Source organism: Biomphalaria glabrata, chromosome 4 (assembly GCF_947242115.1).
Source record: "Biomphalaria glabrata chromosome 4, xgBioGlab47.1, whole genome shotgun sequence".
Lineage (NCBI taxonomy): Eukaryota > Metazoa > Mollusca > Gastropoda > Planorbidae > Biomphalaria > Biomphalaria glabrata.
Window position 1 is genome coordinate 1,411,506 of NC_074714.1, and position 18,401 is coordinate 1,429,906.

The following is an 18,401-nucleotide window of genomic DNA, read 5'->3' on the forward strand; positions in this document are numbered from 1 at the left end:
GTGTGTAAATCCTTTCATGGGGAGGGGGTAAGAATAGTAATATGTAGTAATAGTAAAAAATACAAGGTCCTCACTTCATCGGGCTTCACACTTAGCTTGGTTCATTTTGGTTCAATCATTTCACTCTGTTCATTTAATTAATACTTCTAGTTAGGCTTAATAAATTTAAAAAAAAAATGAATTCAACACTGCAATTCAAACATCTATCTTCTTTGATTTTGAGCTTAAGAATTGAATTCGCGGATTTGTTTGTGTACTTTGTACTTTCATTACAGAGTGTGTTAGAGTGAGGACAATAACCTGATCATTATAACTTGGAAAATACAACAAATTGTAGCAAATATCTTGTTATTAAAAAAAAATAATTCAGCTAGCAAGTTAGCAATTGGTGAATCAAGTGTCCTCTGAGTGATTCTACCTAATCTATACAGCTAATAGGGAGAGTGCTTTATTACATGAAAGATACTAAGAGATAAAAACTAAACATAAAACAAAAACCAACAAAATAAAAATTAAACAATACATTACAGAACAATAAACAGAAAATCTTAAAATAAACATTTTTAAAAGTCTAAACAATAAACTAAAATGAAATAGAATTGAAACAAAAAGAGCAGCTTGATGAATCAGCTCTTGTAATAAGCAAAAATTGAGAATTGAGATCATTATTAAAACTAAGGACTGAGATGTACTTTCTATGACAACAGTAATTCAATCAACTTACCCTTCTTAAATCTCCTTTTAAAGAGAATTCACACTTAATGATGTCAAAGAAAATAGGGATTGTAGCCTTTCGTAAATCAGTTTGTCGAACCATTGTGACTTTTAGAAATGGACCAATCATTTCTATGATCAGCTGTTGCTTATTTGGACCTGCACAAGATAAATTGGGTAATTAATGCCATTCAACAAGCAATATTTTATCCCTAAAGTTCAACTCTGAAATAGAAAATTGAACATTCAAAAAGGAAATTTTACAAGCTAAACAAAAGAACTAACACCCTAAAAGAAATTCAATTGATGGGTTTTGAAAGTTAAATGCAAAGTTTTGGCGCAAATTACTAAAGGAAGCAGGGTGAGAATTGTGATTTGTCCAATTTCGCACTAGCCTTGTGTGAGCTGAGTATAGACAGAAGCAATTAAACTCATACCATTGACACTACTTTGTACTGGCAGCTAATCAAAAGTTATCTGATTTCTGTGCATGTCTGCCATATTGCTTTCAATATCTTTGCTACATTTTGTTTCCGCTGGACACCACAAGCAGTGCATGTGGCACAGTCAGGACACCACAAGCAGTGCATGTGGCACAGTCAGGACACCACAAGCAGTGCATGTGGCACAGTCAGGACACCACAAGCAGTGTATGTGGCACAGTCAGGACACCACAAGCAGAGTATGTGGCACAGTCAGGACACCACAAGCAGTGCATGTGGCACAGTCAGGACACCACAAGCAGTGTATGTGGCACAGTCAGGACACCACAAGCAGTGTATGTGGCACAGTCAGGACACCACAAGCAGTGTATGTGGCACAGTCAGGACACCACAAGCAGTGTATGTGGCACAGTCAGGACACCACAAGCAGAGTATGTGGCACAGTCAGGACACCACAAGCAGTGTATGTGGCACAGTCAGGACACCACAAGCAGAGTATGTGGCACAGTCCAACATCAAATGCCAATATGAAATGACTTTGGCTGTTAACTCTTTCTCTCCCTAATTATTCTTCCAAAAAATTAAATATTAATTTAATTTAATGAGGTCAAATCAACGATGGTATCGTCGATTAGGAGAAAGAGCTTAAACCACTTCTCTTATGTTTGACCAGATGCACACTACAGACAAAACATACCAAAAGTGAAACCTTAATATCTTTTGGCTTTTAATGTTTTACTAGCAAAAGTATGTTTCTCTTGGCCAATAAAAAAAAATCATGAAGCCCTTTTTGCCCTGCTGTAATATTAGGTGATGAGTAAAAGTGAAATTGTACAAATATCAGAATAAGACGTCACAATACTAAAACTTTGAAAAACATATGAAACAGAATAAAAAGAAAGACAAGACCACTACTGCACAACTGTTAAGTAATACTTTGAAATCAGGCATGACAATTGAACTAGCTTCATGTGTCAAAATATAAGTCAAAAGAATAACTTTAAAGTTGTGTCTATCTTATAGTTATTAGCCTTGAGGGACTACACAACATGACAGGTTTTTTTTGTATTACATTCAAATACTACACAACTTTACTATACTAGTAATGATGTCCAATAATAGAGCTCCCACATTTTTATATATGTAATTCTGCAACAGACCCATCCTTTCCATGCTTTGTGTGTGGCCAGCTTCAAGTTTATAGGAAATGAGATTGGAGCTTATGTTTGATTATGACGGAGGAGCTAATTGTTTTTCTATTATAAAGGAAATATTTGATTTTTGAGCCACAATAGTAAGATGGTTCTAGCAAGATGGTAAAACCATTAATAAGGCTTGTCTTCGACGAATGAGGAATCCAGTACTTCCTGTGGTTATGCAGCCCCAGTTGTGACCTACATATTTTGCCACATCAAGCGCAGGCCACCGTTAGGCCCTATAGCTTTGGTAAAATCATTAGGCACCGAGCTTACCACAAATCGCTCTACAATTATGAAAACAGAGGCATTTTATTTAAGTAATTTAGGCATTAGCTATCTCTTTTAACTATGCAGTAAGTCAAATAAAATTACCAAGTTGGTTCCAAAGGGAATTGATAAGGACACCAAATGGCACCCTCATGTCTTGGTACCTGTTAGTAATTGAAAAAATATTCATTTTTTATTTATTATTCATTGACTTTGATTTATGTAATTAATTGTATACACTTAACTAATAAAGATTCTCTTACAAAATTAAAACATAGTCAAAGAGCAATACTAGTAGGAGAAAAAGAAACATAACTTTGTAAGACTATAACAGTGTTTATAAAATGCCGCTACCCACTTATTTCTTAATAAGTGAGTTAGGTTTCACTAGCATACCTATAACAGGATGACTTCATGTCAACACTGTAAGGATACAACAGGCTGGTGCCTAGAAGTTGGCAGTTATTTGGGAATTTCTTTAGTGATGATAGATTTTAAAATTCCATGGGTTAGCTTAGAGACCAAACTAACTGACAATTTTCTGAAGATGTAGATAAATAATGAGGCATTTGGTCATATCACTGTTGACTATTCCCTATTTCATTGAATAAACATATGTTTAATATTTATTAGTCTTCAGAGCTCTCATTTGCTCTTGTATTGTGTGAGTGTAGGTTAGCTGTTGAATTGAGCTATAATCTTTTTGAATTTGAACAAATCCTAATAAACTCAAGTTATGAAAGAAACCTCAATGCCACCTTAACAACACTTCTCCTTGAATAATCCGAAATGAAAGACACTTAATCAGTTTAGTTTTCTTTAAGTTTTTTTGCTCAGATTTGGATGTTTTTTTTAGCAAAACATAAACTACTGGCCCGAATTGCACAGTCCACAGCAGCTCATTCAAAACTTTAAAAATAATATGGAAAGACAAAGGCTTAGTTTGATCAGAATGATGATTCGCTCCCTGGACTTGACCACATTTTTATATGCTTGTGAGTCTTGGACGCTGACTGCAGAGCTAGAGAGGAGGATCCAAGCAATGGAATTGAGATGCTACAGAAGGATCCTAGGTATCACAATTTAAGACCACATCACAATCAAAGACATTAGAGACGGTTACTGCAGTGATTGGACCCCATGATGACCTGCTAACTTTCATAAAAAAATGCAAGCTAAAAATCTATGGCCATATTAAAAGGTCTTCAGCAAAGACCTTCCTTCAGGGAACAGTATCAGGAAAAAGAAGAAGAGGCAGACAAAGAAAGTGAAGGGAAGACAACATAAAAGAATGGACAGGCCTGCCATTCTAAGGCAAAAGACAGAGAGGAATGGAGAAAGATGGTTGACAAATCTTGCATGGTAACCCAACGGTACAACAGACTAAGGGATAGGTAAGGTAAGGTAAGTTGTTTTTTTTAACAAAAGGCTAATTTCTGTTTGCAGTATTCTCATTAGATAACCCTAGCCTTTTGAACATCCGAATTTTTGCCAGAAATTGAAATGAAATTCAAAGTTTTGACTTCCCTCAAAAAACATAAGACAAAAGCTTTAAAATATCTAGCCATAACACAGTTGGCAATTGTGTTGACTACAGAACATTAGTGTCACCAATGAGTCACAAAAAAACAACTAAGCTTAACTTTACCAGCTTTATCAAACCTTAGGAGATTTAAATATCATAATTAAATTACTGTACCAGGAATTATAGCATATTATCTAGTACACAGTTTCAGTTCCACAGTTAAACACTTCTGTCTCTCTAGCCTTTGACCAAATCTACATCTGTTTTAATTTAATTTATTTAATGTTACAACTCTTCAGGAATTCTGCACATTTAGGGCCTACATACATTGTATTATGCTAGTGAAAAACATTATTATAGGCTTTTAATTAATATGTGTCTTTATCACGTTGCTGCAAACATATCTTACTTGTCTTTGATCATAGAGCTTTTAGCCTCTGAATATTTCTCCAGCTGAAGCTCTGGTTGTGTAATAAAGTAAACAGCCAGGATAAAAAAATTGTACCACAGCTGAAAATGAATAAATAGCAAACTAATGACAATGTTTATGTTGAATATTAATATGAAAACAATTGGAGATCAGTGTCTTTACAAAACTCAATAAGGGTACTTAGTAACACCATTACTGCAGATTGATAATACACATTCATTAAGGTTGTTGAATTATACACTAAAAACTCCAGCTATCAAGGAAATAACAAGTTTAACAAACAAAAAACTCAGCAAAACACCCATCCTCTTCCACTACCAAGAAACTGCTAACTTCAGCCAGTCACCTCTTGTCATACAACAAACTCCAGCCAATGCACATAATATAAAAATACTATAATAACAATAAAGAAACAATGCATTCAGTCTCATCATACATGCTGCTGACAAAAGGATGACTGATTATATTAAACTAATTAGAAACAAACAATGATGCTAAACATATTTCATCTAAGACTAAGACTGCTTTATTGATCCTTATGGAAATTTGTTGTGATTACAAGGACTCTTTTCTCATATAAAGACAACACAACAGAAACATTCACATAAATAGAACAGACACAACATAAAGAGTTCATTCAGAAACTACACACAGGCATCTTGGTGCTTTTCATGTCTCCTGACATATAAAACTACTAATCTGTTACAATGCTACTTGCATGTAAGTATGAAGCACATTAATAACATAATGCACATTGTGCTATAGGGCTGCTACATAATTTCAACGAAAAAAACACAATGGACAGAATGTCAAATACAATAAAAAAAAATTTAGTTGAGTTCATATGAGAATGTAAAGGCCTAAACATTACATAAAATTCTAACAGTCAGTCTATGTAACTGCATTGCCTACATAGCAGATGACACTTTGATTACCTCTTTGTCAAAATCTGGTCCATTCAGAAAGTTTGTTGCCAAATCTTCTGAAATGTATTGTATGGAGGTCAACATCACACTGAAAATAGTTTTGTAGTTTAAATTTTATTAAAAAAACAAACTATATTTTTAGTAAAATTAATTAATTTAATTATTAATTCATTTGTATTCATTAAGTTTATAAGTCAAACTATTATTCTCTGAACCAGGACAATTGATTTATAAAGACAGCAACTGTTTCCCATCATTAAAAAGACATCTCGTGTAACCAAGTCACAAAATTTTGAAATTTAGCGACCGTGTTACACCACCTCCAGCAATTTTTAAAAAGAATTTTGAATGACCATTTGTTTTGTTTTTTAAATAGTGTATATAGGGGGTCAAAAATATCTCATAAATAATATTGGATACAGAATTTTTGAGATAGGAAAATAGCTCTATATCCAGTGTAATAATACAGACAGGCTCCCAGCATTCACAAACAAATATTTGCAAACAAGTAATTGGTGTCAGATTGCCGAACAAAATCTAGAACTACAGCCTGTGGGAAACCAAGAAATCAAAAGCCCCTAATGGGTCTGGATTTGGCATGTGAAGAACAGTAATAAAAAACAAACATTACAAAACAGGCTCTGAATTGGAACCCACAGGGGAGAGTAAGGCAGGGAGAGCAAATCAAACATGGAGGAGATCAGTCACCCAAGAAACAAAGATGGCAGGATGGACATAGAACTGAGGGGAAATAGGCAATCGCCAAGAACTTACAATGGTGAAGTACTGTTTGTTGCAGCCTGATGCTCCACTGGGAGTTAAATGGACTAAGCCAAGTCATTTCCACTGTTGCATTTTTAAAAGGCTTTGATGTCAATTTTACATTTATTATTTTAAAATGATAAAATATTAACTCTTTCTCTCCTAACTGACGATACCAACGTTGATTCCACCAGAATGTGATAAATAATTATGGAGAGAAAGAGTTAATGACAATGAAAATTCAGGTTTTTAAAAATTAAAAAAATTAAACATTTACTTGTTAGTGACCAATCTCATTGTGGTCCAATCAGCAGGATAATCACTGGTCGTAATCAGATCTTTAAACACTAACAGTACCCTGTTCAAGAAATTCTGATCAAAGAGACAAAAAAAACATTTCAGAAATCTTTTAATAATCAGTGTTAAGCATTTTAAAGGCTAGCAAATCTAATTGAATTACAAAACATGGTTCAGAATTACAATTAAATTATATCTTTTTTTTTCGCTTGCCTAAAGAATGACTGTTTCTTTTTAAAGGCTTATAAGAATATTATAAGAATACTTGAATTATACACTAATATAATTAAAATTAAAATTTACAAAAAAAAAAGTTCAGTTTATAAATTTCTGGAATTACACTTTATCCGAGAATGTTATTTTTTAATTACTTGTACAAATTAACAAAAATATACTTAAAATATCATTCAAGCTTATCCCCCATAACAGCAAGTTTATATTTAGAAGAAAAAAAATGTTATTTCTAGGAAAACAACTAATAAAAGAGGACACTAGAGCTTTGAATGAAGTATTAGTTCTATCACTTTAACTAACATGTCCTATCAGTTTTAAAATAATAGTCTTATCAATTTAACTAGGCCCTGTTAGTTTAGCTAGTAAGACCTATTATTGTATCTAAGAAGTATTTAGCTAGTAAGACCTGTTATTTTATCTAAGAAGTGTTTAGCTAGTAAGACCTGTTATTTTATCTAAGAAGTGTTTAGCTAGTAAAACCTATTATTTTATCTAAGAAGTGTTTATCAGTTGAACTATTCAGTTCTGTCCAATACAACTTTCACAACATTACAAACATTTTACAATGTCAAAACTATTTATTAGACAATATTTAGATGTACTAAGCTTGCTGCCATTGCAGAGAGTGGTAGAGGCAGAATTTAAGTCATTGGTTAATATGCATGACTAAATGCATGACGCGTAGGACGTAATCATCTTCTTTTTTGAAGTAACGTCTGTATTATATAAGAGAAGATAAGAAGAGGATACAAAAACAAAATTTAATAAAATACTCCGAAAGACACAAAGATAAAGGCACATTCCTCGTCCCATACGCTAGGACAAATTTGTACAAATACTCCTTCTTCCCTAGTGCTATTAGAGCATGGAATGGGTTGCCTGAGCTAGCCAGGAAAACCAGTGACTTGGCAGAATTTAAGTCATTGGTTAATATGCATGACTAAATGCATGATGCGTAGGACGTAATCATCTTTTTTGAAGTAACGTCTGTATTATATAAGAGAAGATAAGAAGAGGATATGGGCATCCCTCTGTACATCACAAAGCCTTTGACCACCAGTCCAACTTCTGGCTTACTTGTGTGCTTTAGGTACTAAGACCAGCAGAACAGGAGAAGTGGGAAGTAATTGTCACCCAAACCAGAAAATACCAGACTCTCATTGGCTGTACCTAAGAAATGATAAACTCTCAAGTCCAAACATGGGGAAGCTTCAGGAGTTTAACTTGAGGAGCTGGTGATCCTTAGGCTGTTTGTAGCACACAGTAATACAGACTAGGCAGATCCAGCAACCCTGCCATCTCTTGTTGCTAATAACATTGAAAGTTGTTTGGTGATATTATCATCTGGCAACCACTAGATTTTCTACTAAATCAAGTTGTTTAAGTATTATAAACAAACATGAGTCAAGTAGTTGCCAGACTCCAGTTTGTGACCCTATTAAGGATCACATATAAACTAATGGTCTCTCTTTTTTTTTTTTTAAAGAAATCTTTATTTAATGGCTCAAGGTTCACTTTCATTTTCTAAATGGCATCACTGATTTGAAGGTTAAGTTTTGGAATCAAGAGAGATACCTTATATTTGGCTCCATAAGATGCTCCAGACCATAAGACACTCCAAAGGGTGCAAAATGAGAAAAAGAAAAAAAAAACTTAAAGGTGGGAAACTATTGGCCTGCCCAGGATAGTTCCCTGCTATTGTGTTACTGTGTATATCTTACTATTCCTAGTTTAAAAGGAACCCCATATGCTAGCTTTTTCTGAAACTAGTGAGAAACTGGTATCTCTCAACAAGAAGATACAATAATGACATGAGGACACATCTTTATGGAGTGAATCTACCATTTCACCTTGCCATAAGAGATATGGCTACAAAGACATGATTCTTGTGATATGAAGTCAAATCACTTAAGTGTCAAGTTCTATATTCACTGTAAATGATCCAAAGGGTTCTCCCACCAAATTTGAAGGTTAAAAAGTGTATTATGGTATGAAAACAAAGTGCAAAGTATCTCAGGGGTTGGAAACTATCTGGCTAGTATATGAAGGCAGTTATACATGAAACTCATCATGTAGGGAAAACAACTCTCCAGTCTTAAAGTGAACCCTCAACTATCCTTTACTCTGTTAGGGCACCACACAAGATATGTAAAAATGTTTGTAAAAGGTTTTACATGTTTCGGATGTTCCTTCAGAATTGAATATAGTTTACTTCCTAGTCAAAACCTCCCACAGGACGACAGGGGAAAGGGAGCAGGCAGGGTTTAAATCCTGTTGACCATCTTTCTCCATTCGACTCTGACTTTTGCCTTGGATAGAATCTATTTCAATGACAGGCCTATACATTCTTTTATGTTGTCTTCCCATCATTTTCTCTGCCTGCCTCTTCTTCTTTTTCCTGGTATTGTTCCCAGAAGGAAGGTCTTTGCGAGCAATGAGGACCTTCTGATATAGCCTTAGCCATAGAATTTTAGTTCGTGTTTTTTTACAGTAGTTTGCAGGTCATCCTGTTTCTAATCTCTTTGTTTGTGCTACTATCAGGTCATCCTGTTTCTAATCTCTTTGTTTGTGCTACTATCTTTGTTTGTGATACCTAGGATCTTTCTGTAGCATCTCAATTTCATTGCTAGGATCCTCCTCTCTAGTTCTGCGGTCAGTGTCCAAGATTTGCAAGCAAATAAGAATTCGGTCATGACCAGGGACATATTGGTGTTGAAGATATTTCTCGCAGAGTATCATAAGGTTTAGGATTTGATCTGTTGTGCTGCGACCTTGTCTAAAACCAGCTTGTTCTTCGAATACAATTTTGTGTGTGATCGGTTTCAGCCAGTTCAATATAATTTTTAACAGGACTTTGCTGGGATGGCTTATGAAGCTGATGGTGTCGTAGTTTTGACAGAGTTGTAAATGCCTTTCTTTAGAAGGGTGAAGATGAGTAATTGGGTCCAGTGTTTGGGCAGTTCTCCTGACTGACAGATCTTGTTGCAAATCTTAAAAATTGAATTTATCATGGGAAAGAAACCATGCTAAACACACTTAAAGTTTGGGACAAGTCAATAACCAATTTCAACTATCAAGAGAATTAAATATTAGTAAGGTAAGTTACATCAATTTGTAAGCTGATTGATTAAATAAAGTGATTTCAACTCTAACCCTAAACCATTGCACAAGATTAAACATTATTCTCAGCATTAAAGTTTCCAAGTAGACAGTTAAAAACATTGAGCATTGAATTCAGGACATACCAGACATGCAAGCAAAATTAGGTAATGCAAACAATGCTTGTAAACAGGAATACATAATTTAGCTAAAATATTCTAAAGTTATAAATTGTAACAAATAATTGACTAAAATTACTTAGACTATTATTATTTATTTTATCTTATGTTAGTATAGAATAGTCAGGACTAATTGTAATATTTTTTTTTCTAAATGAATTGTCATTATTTAATAAGAATTTAATTTACACTAAATCATTCGTTTTACTAAGAAAATATAAAAAGAAAAACACTTGACATGACAATTATCTAGCTCGTGGTGTATTAGAAAATGCTAAACAAAACATTTATCTTGTGAATGCTGTATTAGAAAATAATAGCCACAACAATGTATTGTGTATTATAAAGTGCATTCACTATAAGGAAAAAAAAGTGTGTGCAGTGAAAAACATTCCCAGGAGATAGATAGATAAGAACCAACAACATAATACATTTGTAAATATCTATGTAAAAACATCATGCCTGACTTCACCTTAGGCACTGCTGGATTGGATATATGATTAATGGCTAGTGTAGAGAGACGAACCTACAGACATAATGTCAACATTTTGGTCATTAAACTTATGAAAAAACAGACTAGTTCTCAGCGAAACATGTCAAATGAAGAAATATTTAGAATTTAACTGATTTAACGAAGGTATCAATTTCATTTGCTCTAAACTAAACTATTTTTAAATAAAATAAGTTTTTTTTTATTGCACTTAATATTTTTTTAGTAACTCAAATCACAGTTAGTTTCTTTAACTCAAGGCATGAAATGATTCACAGCTTGGTCAATATCTTTTTTTTTTCTTTTAAGCTCTTTCTTTTTTTTTTTTTTTTTGCAGAGATAATTATTAGAACTCAACATACTAAACTTGTTGCACGCCGAACTAATTGAATACAATGTATGAAGTGATTTGATCTCATAGGACCGTGACATGACCTACTTCATGCGGATGTGCCGTCATCCCAAAACTAATTTCTCAAACTCCAAGTAGTCAATGCTTCATTGCACAGCTAATAGTTACACTACCAAATTTAAACTTGTAGTTTAGCATCCAGTGATCACTTACATTCATACACTGGCTGCTTCGTGTTTTTTTTTAAACTTATGCTTCAACACAAGCCCAAGTAATATCAGCAGAGTTTTAGCTTAGTTTCTATGATTCTCAACACTAAAGAAATACATTTCAAAGGTAAAAAATATCCCATTCAAAACAAAATAGTTACAAAATAAAAATAAAAGTTTATGTTTTTAAAATGTCAAAAGTTAATTTAGTGAGAGTAAAATTTAATATTTTGTTATTTTTAGAAGAAATGTCAACAGCACAGTGAATACATTTAATGGTTTAAGTCCAAACCTTTGACTTTGTTGCGTTTTGGAAATCTCCCAGCAGTTTCTGATAATGGCCTACATCCATTAGGCGTAGCATTTCCGTAAAGCAGGCCACAAGAAGACTCTGTAGGTTAAAAAATACATGCATATAATTTTTGTTGCAGATAATATAATGATATAACACAATTTTCATGCAGATATAATAGAGATAATAGGTTTTAGCACATCATTGTATTGTTCTCTTTCAGATATTTATCTTTGTTAACCAGTTTGTTTATCTTTGTAGACCAGTGCTACTTATAATTTTGAAATCCAAGTGGTATAAATATAATAGCTAATTTACAAATAGCTAATTGTATAGAATTTTGGATCTGTTAGGTAATTGATGTGCAAATAGCTATCATTCATAAGGTTGGAATTAGCAGTAGTAATTCAAAAAGTTAAGAGGGCAGGTAATAGCTGTCTGATGGTACTTCTGGAATGCATGTGAAGCAATAATTAATAAGAATACATACATTTTATGATTGGAACCAGTGAGGAATAAAGTTTGAAATCTATGTGGTAAAATTTACACAAATTAATTTATGAAATTAATTTATCAATTTATTACATTAAGTATTACATTAATTAAACATTAATTTTGGTGTCATGCAACATTATATATTCATTCTTTTATTTAACCAGGCATCAATGCACCTAACCATTCCTGTTTCAGGTAACACTAAATGCACACAAATATTCTCAAGACCAAAAGTTAATTAACTACTGTAACCACTCTCTCTATCCCGGCTCTCTGCAAACACTGCACCACAAGACATTTTTAACTCAAAGAACTTGACAAATCAGGGCTCCAAAATAATGTAATAATTAAATGTCTAATATATATCAGCCAATACTGTACAATAGGCAACAAGTAACACTGACTGTCCAAACGCTTCACAGTAGATAACCATACTGCCGTGTACACTCTGTACTGCTATAACAAATTCTTCTGGTCTGTTGGTCTCATCCTGGACTTGCACTGGGATCATCTGTTCCTGACCGACTTCACACAAGACTCACTTTACCAGACTGGACATTGACTCTGATCCGAACCATCTTGATTGTGACATCTTCACTCTTTACACATACACAATTACCCCTACGAATGTCACCACCACCAGAGTTATAGCCATGCAATAAATAATTTGCCCAAGTTTGCAGGTGGTATCCACTGGCTGACATTTTCTAGGTTCCTAAGTACTGTAGTACATCTGTACTAGTTCAATTCATAAAATAATTCAATTTCACACAAAAAACTGTTAACTTACACCAGCTATTTTTCTTTCTTCTTTTTCAAGTTTCTTCAAAATTCTGACAGTAGCATCAAAAACACTTTGAATGATCTGTGTAACTTCTTCAGAAATATTGCATGTCTAGAGCAAACATGAAATCAATAAAACATTATTTCTATCAACATCAAAGGTGTTATAATATCAAACTAAACTGATCACTTAAACGCATTGGTATGAGTAGAATGATAAAACTATGTCTAACAATAAGCTATAACTTACAACTCTAAGTTTGAATGCAGAACTCAACAAATCACCCAGTGTGTTAGCTGTCAAGTCAAGATTTTTTTTATTCACAAGACATTTTCTGATGTGAGCTAGGCACAGTGGTAATAGCATACTTCTTGAAGCTGACAAATAGAAAAGTGTGACTTTAGATCAATTCACAGGGATTTAAGAATAGTTTTACTTAAGGCAAGGAATAAGACTTCTGCTTAATTCATGCAAAATTATTAAGATATTAAAAAAGACCTATTCTATTCCAATGAATACATCAATGTTTTTATAAATTAATTTAACTTGCTTTTATTCTGGTAAATACAGAAATGTTCTACTTTCTGTTTAATATAGAAATGTTCTATTGGGATGGATGTGAGGTGTTTAATAACAAAAGAAATCTGATACAAAAGTGTCAGTTATTAATGCTAACTTAAAAGCCTTGAGAAATAAAAATATCCCTTTAATGTTAAAATTGTAAGGTCACATTTTTATTAGGTTGTTACTGGACCACAACGAAAACTGTATGTTGGTGATCAACATATCTTAAGACTAAGACTAAGACTGCTTTATTGATCCTTATGGAAATTCGTTGTGATTACAAGGACTCTTTTCTCATATAAAGACAACACAACAGAAACATACACATAAATACAACAGACACAACATAGAAAGCTCATTCAGCGACTACACACAGGCATCTTGGTCCTATTCATGTTTCCTGATCAACAAGTGGCGTTGATATAGTCTGACAGAGTGAGGTACAAACGAGTTTTTGTATCGCTCTGTTCTTGTTTTGATTGACAGTAGTCGCCCACCTGACATAGTTCTGATGGAGCGGGTGGCCGTTGTCTTCCAAGATTTTTCCGATTTTCCTTTGACACTTTTGTTCAAAAAGTTCCTTTATGTGGTAATGTTGTGAGTGTAATTTTTGATGCCCTTTTTATGATGGTTTCTAGACGGCGCAACAGGTTAGATGAAGCGTTGCCTTGCCAACAAGTTATTCCGTATGTTAGGAGATTTTGTATAGTCGCGCTGTAAAAACTATTTAGGATCTTCTTATTTAGTTTAAAGCTATTGAGTTTGTATAGAAAAAAAAGTCACTGGGGTGTTTTCTTTGTCAGAGTTCCAAGATGGTCTTCCCATGAGAGATTGTTATTAATGATAATGCCTAAATATTTATATGCATTCACTTGTTCTATTTGCAGTTCATGTATAGTTTGTTTTTTCTTTCTGAAATGGCTGAAGTTAACAGAATTCATGCTGTACATTCAAAAGTAAAGATTTCCTTTCAGGCTTTGCAATCTATAGGGCAGATGATGAATAGATCATCTGTTTCTATTGTGACAGTTAACAAGGGTGTCATAAGGCCACCATAATGGCCATCAGACTTTACTTCCCTAAGTAATGTCAGGTACTCATTAAAGTTGGATAGACTCAGGAGTGCCCTAAAAAAATCCTTAAAAACTCAAAATGCTCTCTTCACTGAGATTCCACCTGAGACATTGGTATTATAATATCAATTTTTTTTTAAATTTTAAAGCATTTTTTCATGAAGGGTAGCAACTTATTAGCTTCTGAATAACCATTGACCTGGCTAAATAATAAACATTAACCTGCATCCTGAAAAAGTGGAGAATTTATGACATGTTTCACCAGACTAGTCTTGGCTTTAGTCACTTTGCTGCCAGGCTCAACATTAACACGACTCAAAAGAAATTTGACAATTTGTGCGAGTTCCATCAGAGATTCAACATGCAGCAGAGGTATAAAACACTTGTGGAGATTGCTTAAAATGTAGGCCTACAGAAGAAACAAGACAGATTTCATTACTCTGAATTATATGGAAACAAAAAACATTGTTAAAAAAATTTTTTTCCTCCGACCAAATTTACAATGTTTTTGTATTAATATTTGTTATACATTGTAATAATTTTAAAATTATCCATCCAAGTATAAGTTCAGCTGAAATATTTCCTTTGCCATCTGAAAAAATGGTTTAATTTGCATAATAATTTCAGCTGACCAGATTTGTTATGTAAACTGTCACAGCGCCCAGTCAATGAAAGTATGGAAGTTATAAATAATTATAGTTTTCAAAGAGCCGTTTAGTTCAAGTTTTATATTTGTAATTAATTCTGACATACATCTAAAAATTAAAGATTAATTTTAGGTGACTATTCAGAGGTAAGATAAAATACAAATTTCCACTACATTCAACAAATTTAAACAGTTTTAAATTATATACATTTGTAGACTAGAACCACTTTGTAAGAAGAAAGAAACATGTACATGAGGCTTCTCTTCAAGTCTGAACATCAAGGAGGAATGCAGTAATTCATACGGCAATGCAGTCCCAGCTGCGACCTACATATCACATTTTGGGTAAGTACAAAGTTAGAAACGTGTCTCAATGAGCTTTTTTTTTTTTTATGTAAACAGATAGTATGTTTAAACACATTTTGTGTTGAATGAATAACTAATGCAATAGTATCTGAGTTAAATCCAAATCAATGATCTGACTTTAAAAATATCCAACGAAATGAACTGGCTACCTGAGCTTTATGGAGAACAACCTCCGTTGACTTCAGAACATTGCCTAATGTATCAAAGACCAAGTTGAGATTTCTCTTGAATTCCTGCACTGGCTGATCGGCATTAATCCTGAAGCAAATTATAAAACAATGACAAAAAATGGTACACGAGTTATGAAGATGGCTGCCTGGTCGTGCGGTTTGCACGCTGGACTGTCGTTCAGATTTATCGATGGTACCGGGTTCAAACCCTGCCCGCTCCCATCCCCCGTCGTCCTGCGGGAGGTTTGGACTAGGAAGTAATTATCTTCAACTCTGAAGGAACATCCGAAACATGTAAAACATTTTACAAACAAACAGATGTCATAGTCAAGAGGTCAGTCTTAAGTACTTAATTTAATTAAAATTTAAACTAAATTTAAAAAAAACAAAACTTTTTGACTTGAGCCTTTGTAATATAATTTTAAAAATATAAATATAAATAATTACTTGTTTCTAAAATTTGGAAATAATAAGAAAAGAGAATTTATTTAAAACTAACTTTTCTAATATAAAAAAAAACTTAAACCTTAGATCATACAATTGATCTACACAAATATAAAATGATAGTCTATATGTATTTTGATTGAAGTATTGTTTTATTCTAAAATTTAAGATGCAGTACAAAGTTAAACTTATTTTAAAACTAACCTTTTGGATATAATACATGACTGAACTGCAAACTTAAAAATATCTCCTATGACCTGAAATATACATAAAATTTAAATACCTAAAGTCAAATGTTTAGAATATGCAAAAATGACCTGTAGATTTGAAGAAAAAAAAATTTAAATACAGAGACAGAGAAACACAAGGCGATGCAAACACTCATTCAACATATTAAAAGGAATGGTCAGACAAACACAAGAGTCTACTGAGCTAGAACAGTATTTTCCACTTGGAGATATGTTATTGTACAAAGTTGAATTCTAGTTAAAATTAAAGCAAATAATTCAAATGAAGTCACTTTGCAAGGCAATAAAAAAAAAAACTCCATGCAGCACACCTGGATTTGACTCAATGAAGAGACAAGCAAAAAGAAATGATTTTCAGGCCTGGAATATCAGCATGGATAAAAGAAATAGCCAGCTCATGCTATATTTGTCAGAAAAACCAACAAACCAAAGAGAAGTGTTAATACATGAAAAAAAGTTTCAAATGCTGGGACTGAAATTGATTTATACCACATCTTTAGAAACTTTTTATTTTCCACATGAGCAACCCTATAAGTAGACTTCAGATTTTGAACAAGAGATGTGTGAGATGAACAATATCCTGAAACTAATTAATTCCAAGTCAAATAATAATTATAGACTGCATTTGGTATTCATGACATGAACCAATCAGAATGACAGGCCTGAACATTGCAGACAATACAGCACTAAATGGGCATACAATCAAATGTACACAAGAGATGATGTAGAGCCTTGATTGAGATGCACTCAAAATCAGCATCATGATAAATCTTGACAGAACCAAATGTAAGAGTGTACTGGCTACAGGTCAGCATACAGAGTTTGAATCGATAGAACAGTTCCCCTATTTTAGCACAGCATACAGAGCTTGAATAGACAGAACAGTTCCCCTATTTTAGCACAGCATACAGAGCTTGAATAGATAGAACAGTTCACCTCTTTTAGCACAGCATACAGAGCTTGAATAGATAGAACAGTTCACCTCTTTTAGCACAGCATACAGAGCTTGAATAGATAGAACAGTTCACCTCTTTTAGCACAGCATACAGAGCTTGAATAGATAGAACAGTTCACCTATTTTAGCACAGCATACAGAGCTTGAATAGATAGAGCAGTTCACCTCTTTTAGCACAGCATACAGAGCTTGAATAAATAGAGCAGTTCACCTATTTTAGCACAGCATACAGAGCTTGAATAGATAGAACAGTTCACCTCTTTTAGCACAGCATACAGAGCTTGAATAGATAGAGCAGTTCACCTATTTTAGCACAGCATACAGAGCTTGAATAGATAGAACAGTTCACCTATTTTAGCACAGCATACAGAGGTTGAATAGATAGAACAGTTCACCTATTTTAGCACAGCATACAGAGCTTGAATAGATAGAACAGTTCACCTATTTTAGCACAGCATACAGAGCTTGAATAGATAGAACAGTTCACCTATTTTAGCACAGCATACAGAGCTTGAATAGATAGAACAGTTCACCTATTTTAGCACAGCATACAGAGCTTGAATAGATAGAACAGTTCCCCTATTTTAGCACAGCATACAGAGCTTGAATAGATAGAACAGTTCACCTCTTTTAGCACAGCATACAGAGCTTGAATAGATAGAACAGTTCACCTATTTTAGCACAGCATACAGAGCTTGAATAGATAGAACAGTTCCCCTATTTTAGCACAGCATACAGAGCTTGAATAGATAGAACAGTTCCCCTATTTTAGCACAGCATACAGAGCTTGAATAGATAGAACAGTTATCACAAGCAATGGAGCAATATAAAGCATTTTTGAGAATCAGAAGCTTTCTTTAAAAAAACTACGGCATATCTACATCCTACAGTCTGAGCCCTAAACCTTGAGCCATTGTAATAAGATATGTTGATCACTATATAACTATATAAGATATGTTGACGTAATCATCTTCTTTTTTGAAGTAACGTCTGTATTATCTAAGACTAACCTACAATTATTGTGGTCCAAATAACAACCGAATAAAAATGTTAGCAAATAAATCAGATTGGAGACAAAGATCCACCTTCTCAATACAATCATTGTCCCAATGGCCACCTATGCTTGCGAGATGTAGAAGTCATCCATAAAGGTTAAAAAAAAAGACAAACCGTGGCTCAACAGCAATGGCTGAGAAGGATCCTAGGAATAACATACTGAGATCAGGTCACCAATAGAG

At 33.6% G+C, this 18,401-nt stretch overlaps 1 protein-coding gene across 4 annotated transcripts in view; it reads right to left on the reverse strand.

Annotated features, from left to right (window-relative positions):
* The window catches only part of LOC106078744 (dedicator of cytokinesis protein 3-like), a 104,514-nt gene that overhangs the window by 49,020 nt on the left and 37,093 nt on the right, over positions 1–18,401 (reverse strand). For 3 of the 4 annotated variants that reach the window (XM_056028082.1, XM_056028080.1, XM_056028081.1), the window contains exons 25-36: positions 16,165–16,217; positions 15,496–15,604; positions 14,557–14,743; positions 12,947–13,074; positions 12,704–12,808; positions 11,419–11,517; positions 10,548–10,601; positions 6,544–6,638; positions 5,514–5,592; positions 4,558–4,658; positions 2,729–2,787; positions 725–873 (exon numbers count right to left, since the gene is read on the reverse strand). In XM_056028082.1, the coding sequence (XP_055884057.1) occupies positions 725–873; positions 2,729–2,787; positions 4,558–4,658; positions 5,514–5,592; positions 6,544–6,638; positions 10,548–10,601; positions 11,419–11,517; positions 12,704–12,808; positions 12,947–13,074; positions 14,557–14,743; positions 15,496–15,604; positions 16,165–16,217 (1,218 nt within the window). The remainder of the gene's footprint in view (positions 1–724; positions 874–2,728; positions 2,788–4,557; positions 4,659–5,513; positions 5,593–6,543; positions 6,639–10,547; positions 10,602–11,418; positions 11,518–12,703; positions 12,809–12,946; positions 13,075–14,556; positions 14,744–15,495; positions 15,605–16,164; positions 16,218–18,401) is intronic. The other variant, XM_056028083.1, reaches the window with a different exon arrangement.